A 5831-nucleotide genomic window follows, 5' to 3' on the forward strand; every position below is an offset into this window, starting at 1 on the left:
CTCTCTCTCTCTCTCTGGTTAAATTAAAAAATAATAATAACTGGGACCTGCAGATGGTGTAATGGTTATGTCGTTGGACTCCCACATGGTCAGTCATAGTTCAAATTCTGGACCTGGCAGCTTAAAACTCATGCCAGGCACATGTGCATGCATGCCCAAAATCCAAAGAAGGGAATAAAGGAAAAGGGATTGTGGCATGGCCATCCCCCCTATGGGGTGATTTCTCACTTTCTCTCTGTCTCTACAGTGAGCACATGCACCCTGTAGCAAAAATCTCTCTGAAAATAAAATAAATAAGGGCCAACAGGTGGCGTGGTGGTTAAGGGTGCTAGACTCCCACATGGCCAACTACGATTTGAGTTCCAGACTTGGTAGCTTGCTTTTTCACTTTCCCTCTCCCTCTCTTTCTCTGTCCCTCCCTGATCAAATTTAAATAAGTAAATAAAGTTAATAAAATAATTCTTTAAAAATGTAAATAATTAAAATTCATTCTAAAAATTCTAAACTCTTAAAAGGAATTTTTAGAGCAAGTAAGTAAATACTTTCTGGGTCACAGATCCTTTACGGATAGGATAAAAACATAAGTGGAACTATCTGATGGAAGAATGATGGAAATCTGCTTTATTGGCATTGACCAACTCGGTAACTTCCAGCCACATGTGGCTGCTGAGTATTAGAAATGTGGTGGATAGGGACCAGCAGTTAGCATAATGACTATGTCACTGGACTCCCGTGTAGTCAACTGCGGTTCGAGTCCTGGACCCAGTGGCTTAAACTCATGCCAGGTGCATGTGTGTGCGTGCCCAAGATCCTAAAAGGAGAATGGAGGAGAAGGGACTGCAGCGTGGCCATCCCCCATGGGGGTTGATTTCTCACTTTCTGTCTCTCTCTGTCTTTCTGGTGAGTGCACGTGCCCTATAACAAAAACCTCTCCCAAAAAAAAAGAAAAGGAAAGAAATGTGGTGGATATAGGTGAATACCAAATTTTGGTTTTGCTTTGTTAATTGCAGATTTTTGAAAAGAATTATTTATTTAGTTTTATTTATTTATTATTACTATTCACCAGAGAGCAATGGAAAGTGAGAAAGTAAGCCACCAGGTCCAGGACTCTTAACTGTGGTCGGCCATGTTGGAGTCCAGCACCTTAACCACCACACCACGCCCCTCCTTTTTTTTTTTTTTTGGAGAGATTTTTGTTATAGGGCATGTGCACTCACCAGAAAAGCAGAGAGAGACAGAGAGACAGAAAGCAAGAAATCATCCCTAGGGTGAATGGCCATGCCCGGCGTGAGTTTAAGCCACCGGGTCCAGGACTTGAACCGCGGTTGACTACCCAGGACTTGAACTGCAGTTGACTACATGGGAGTCCAGCAACATAGCCACCATACCAACTGCTGGTCCCACTCTTTTTTGTTTTTAAGTTTACTTATTTTTTTCTTTCAGAAATGAGAAAGTTAGAGAGATGCCCAGTAGGATTTTTTTGCTTGTTTGTTCGTTTGTTTGAAAGAATTGTTTTTATTTTAAATTTTATTCAGTCATTTATTTTCATTTGACTAGAGAGAGAGAAGGAAGGTGAGAAAGCAAGCCACCAGGTCCAGGACTTGAACCGTGGTCAGCCATGTGGGAGTGTCCGGCGACTCAACCACTACGCCACCTGCTGGCCCTCCAATAGGATTTTGATGCCTCAGTCCACCCCCAGCCTCAGAAGCCTAGATCATGGGCATGCAGGAGGTCTCTGGGCGTGAACTTGGAACCTTCCCACATGAGTCAGCCTCACAGCGTATGGCATGACTGCTGCACAGCCATCTGGTCCCTGATAACTGATTTATTTATTTATTATTTATTTATTTATTTTGCTAGATAGCACACATGCTCACCAGAGACAGAGAAGAAAAGTAAGAAAGCAACCCTAGGAAGGATGGCCATGCCATAATCTCTTCTCCATTCTCCTCTCAGGATGTGTGGGGCATGCATGCACACATGCACTTGGCATGTTTCCCAAGCCTCCAGATCCAGGATTTGAACTGTATAGTTGACCTTGTGGTATCCAGCTTCTTTAACCACCACACCACAGGCTGGCCCTTCATCTCTCTCTTTTTTTTTTTTTTTAGAGATTTTTTGTTTTGTTTTGTTATATAGCTTTTGTCTCCAGAGAGACAAAGAGAAACAGACAGAAAGTGAAAAATCACCCCCCCCCCGGGGGATGGCCACACTGTAATCCTTTCTCCTCTTGGTATCTTGGGCACACACGCACATGCGCCTGGCTTGAGGTTTTGTTTTGTTTTGTGTTTTTTAATTTAATTTAATTTATTTTCATTTGACCTGAGAAAGACAGACACAGCAAAAAGTGAGAAAGCAAGCCACCAGGTCCGGGACTCAAACTGTGGTCAACTATGTAGGAGTGTCCAGCTCCTTAATCACCACGCCACCTGCTGGCCCCAACCTGGCATGAGTTTTAAGCTGCCAGGCCTGGAACTCCACCCACAACCGACTGTGGGAGTCCAGCGACATGATCATTATGCCATCTGCTGGTCCCTTTCATCTCATTTTAATTAATTAAGATGTTGGGACCATGGGGCTGGCAGGTGGTGTGGTGGATAGGAGAGCTGGACTCCCACATGGCCAACTGCGGTTCAAGTCCTGGACCTGGTGGCTTCCTTTCTCACTTTCCCTCTCTCTCTCTCTTTCTCACTCTGTCCCTCTCTGGTCAAAATAAATAAATAAATAAATGAACACATAAATTTAAAAAGTTAAATAAAATACTTCTTAAAAAAAAAAAAAGATGTTGGGACCAGCAGTTAGCGTAACGGCTATGTCGGTGAACTCCCACGTAGTTCAGTTCCAGTCGAGTCCTGGACCCAGTGACTTAAACTCACGCCAGGCACATGTGTGTGCGTGCCCAAGATCCCAAGAGGAGAATGGAGAAGGGATTGTGGCATGGCCATCCCTCCTGGGGGGTGATTTCTCACTTTCTGTCTCTGTCTCTGTCTGTCTTTCTGGCAAGCACACACGCCCTATAGCAAAAACCTCTTTAAAAAAAAAAAATTTAAAAAGATGTAAAGAGCTGTACGTGGCTAGCAGCTACCACGTTAGACAACGGCTATTTCTCTCGCCAGGAAAATATTGCCTAACAGAAAAAGTCATGCCTTTAGTCATAGGGCACTTCCGGGGCCTGGAACTCACTCGTGCACCCACCTGCATCTTGGCTACAACTCGTGTGTAGAAGGAGTTACTGGACCGAGGGAAAACCAAGGCTGAGGGTGGACGGCCAGTTAGTCACTAAACTTACAGGTCATAGGGCGAGCAGCTAGTTCTGCTTTGCCTGGGACTTCCCAGCTTTATCATGGAAGGTTCCATGGCCAGCAAGTCGGGAGCACTGGTCACCTGAGCTGGCTGCTACAGAAGGAAGGGAATGACTGGGTGGAGGAATCAATGGCCATTTAAGGGGGCAAAGGACTCCACCCAAGTAGAGTCCTGCCCTTGCTCCACTAATTTCTTTCTTTTTATTTATTTTTTAAGAATTATTTATTTAATCATTCATTTATTTTCATTTGACCAGAAAGAGAAAGAGGGGGAGAGAGAGAGGGAAAGTGAAAAAGCAAGCCACCAGGTCCAGGACTCAAACCCTGGTCAGCCATGTGGGAGTGTCCAGTGTCTTAACCACCATGCTACCTGCTAGCCCCTCCACCAATTTCTTTTAAAGTGTTTTTATTCCTTCCATGAGCAAGAGACAGTCACCCCAACAGGGTTCTGACACTGCAGTCCACCCTCAGCCTCAGCCACCATGGATCCTGGGCACATACATGCCCATGTACCCAGGGAGGTTTCTGGAGGCAAACCCTGAACCTTCCATGTGGGCCCCTCCAACCCTTCCCAAGCTTCTTTTTTCTTGAAAGAGATTTTTGCTATTGGGTACGTGTGCTCTCTGGGGAGATAGGCAGAGAGAAAAAGGGAGAAATCACCCTCCATGGCTGATGGCCCCACCACAGTATCCCTTCTCCATTTTCCTCTCAGGATTTCGGGCACACACGCATGTGCACCCAGTGTGAGTTTGAAGTCTCTGGGTCCAGGATTCAAACTGTGGTCAACTACATGGGAGTCCAGCGACGTAACCATTATGCCATCTGCTGGCCCCAGCTCTCCTTGAGCTTCTAGGAAGTGTCCCCTCCCCCTCCCTGCCACTGTAGCGTGCACCCCTATTGATGCTCCCTGCTCTGGTGACTGCAGAGCTGCTGGTGACTGAGGCGGCCCATGTGCGCATGCTACGGGTGCTGCACGATCTCTTCTACCAGCCCATGGCTGACGGCGGCTTCTTCTCCCTGGAGGAGCTGCAGAACATCTTCCCCAGCCTGGACGAGCTCATCGAGGTGCATTGTGAGTGCAGGGGCGGCCCCTATGTGCGCCCCACCTCTGTCTTCCACCTTCAAGGCTTGCGTGGTGGCAGACCCAGACCAGAACATTTTCCCTGAGTGCCTACTCCCGGCAGCCTCTGAGGGACATCCTATCCCGGACCCCGAGAGTTCCCATTCGGGCGGTGGAGATACCCATCCATGTGGGCACATGAGAGAGTAGGGCCCCGGCCCACTGGCCCCGGGACAGATGCAGACCCTCCCAGGTTCTCTGATCTCGCAGGCCCTAACAGAGCTCCCCCTCCTCCACGGCCCCCTGCAGCCCTGTTCCTCGATCGCCTGATGAAACGGAGGCAGGACAGTGGCTACCTCATCCAGGAGATCGGAGACGTCCTGCTGGCCCGGGTGAGGGCGCCCAGCCCGCCCCCGTGCCCTCCTCCTAGCCGGTGACCTGGAATCCAGGCCTGCAGGGCACCAGAGCTCAACGTCCCCCAAGTGCCAGGGGTCTGGGCCAACAGGCCCGTCCTTTAGGCTCCGTCCTCACTTGAGACCCACTTCTTGTCCAAATCCCGCCTGAGACGTGACTCTCGCTGTAGTTTGATGATGCCGAGGGTTCCTGGTTCCAGAAAATCTCCTCCCGCTTCTGCAGCCGCCAGTCATTCGCCCTAGAGCAGCTCAAAGCCAAACAGCGCAAGGAGCCTCGGTTCTGTGCCTTCGTGCAGGTGAGGCCCGGGCTGGACTCCAGAGTCCCAGGGGAGCACGGGGCTGGCGTCCCTGTGCGAGGCCAGCCCGACGCTGAACCCTCGGAGCGTCCTTTTGCTCACAGGAGGCCGAGAGCCGCCCACGGTGCCGCCGCCTGCAGCTGAAGGACATGATCCCCACAGAGATGCAGCGGCTGACCAAGTACCCGCTGCTCCTGCAGAGCATTGCCCAGAACACAGGTGCGCAGCCTGCCTTGGCCAGGTCCTTCTCTAACCTCATAAGCAGGACCTTCCCGGTTGGGGGTTCACCCAAGCTGGTCTCTCCCTTGCCCACAGAGGAGCCCACAGAACGGGGGAAGGTGGAGCTGGCGGCCGAGTGCTGCCGGGAAATTCTGCACCATGTCAACCAAGCCGTGCGTGACATGGAGGACCTGCTGGTGAGCCTGGGCCTGGCCCCCTCGCCTTGGCCCCCACGAGGTCCCCATAGTGCTTGGCTTGTCCCAGTAACACCCCCTCTCTACCACAGCGGCTCAAGGATTATCAGCGGCGCCTGGACCTGTCTCACCTGAAACAGAGCAATGACCCCATGCTGAGCGAGTTCAAGGTAGCCCACTGCCTTTCCCTCCCAACGCCTTGGCCAACCTGGCCCTACTGCCCCGGGGATTATGATAGGCTACAGCCCACCTGCCCATCTAACTGTACCCCGGGGGCCGGGCTTCTGACCCCTCCTCACTCCCAGCCGAGACCCCCGACTGCAATCGCAGCCCCTGACCATCTCTCC

At 50.5% G+C, this 5831-nt stretch overlaps 1 protein-coding gene across 9 annotated transcripts in view; it reads left to right on the forward strand.

Annotated features, from left to right (window-relative positions):
• The window catches only part of ARHGEF1 (Rho guanine nucleotide exchange factor 1), a 42214-nt gene that overhangs the window by 16188 nt on the left and 20195 nt on the right, over positions 1 to 5831 (forward strand). For all 9 annotated transcript variants that reach the window (XM_006141998.2, XM_006141999.2, XM_006141993.3 and 6 more), the window contains 6 exons: positions 4228 to 4374; positions 4672 to 4754; positions 4946 to 5071; positions 5176 to 5290; positions 5387 to 5487; positions 5577 to 5654. In XM_006141998.2, coding sequence (XP_006142060.1) covers positions 4228 to 4374; positions 4672 to 4754; positions 4946 to 5071; positions 5176 to 5290; positions 5387 to 5487; positions 5577 to 5654 — 650 coding nt within the window. The remainder of the gene's footprint in view (positions 1 to 4227; positions 4375 to 4671; positions 4755 to 4945; positions 5072 to 5175; positions 5291 to 5386; positions 5488 to 5576; positions 5655 to 5831) is intronic.

The sequence above is a fragment of the Tupaia chinensis genome, unplaced genomic scaffold (genome assembly GCF_000334495.1).
Source record: "Tupaia chinensis unplaced genomic scaffold, TupChi_1.0 Scaffold000067_1, whole genome shotgun sequence".
NCBI classification, from domain to species: domain Eukaryota; kingdom Metazoa; phylum Chordata; class Mammalia; order Scandentia; family Tupaiidae; genus Tupaia; species Tupaia belangeri.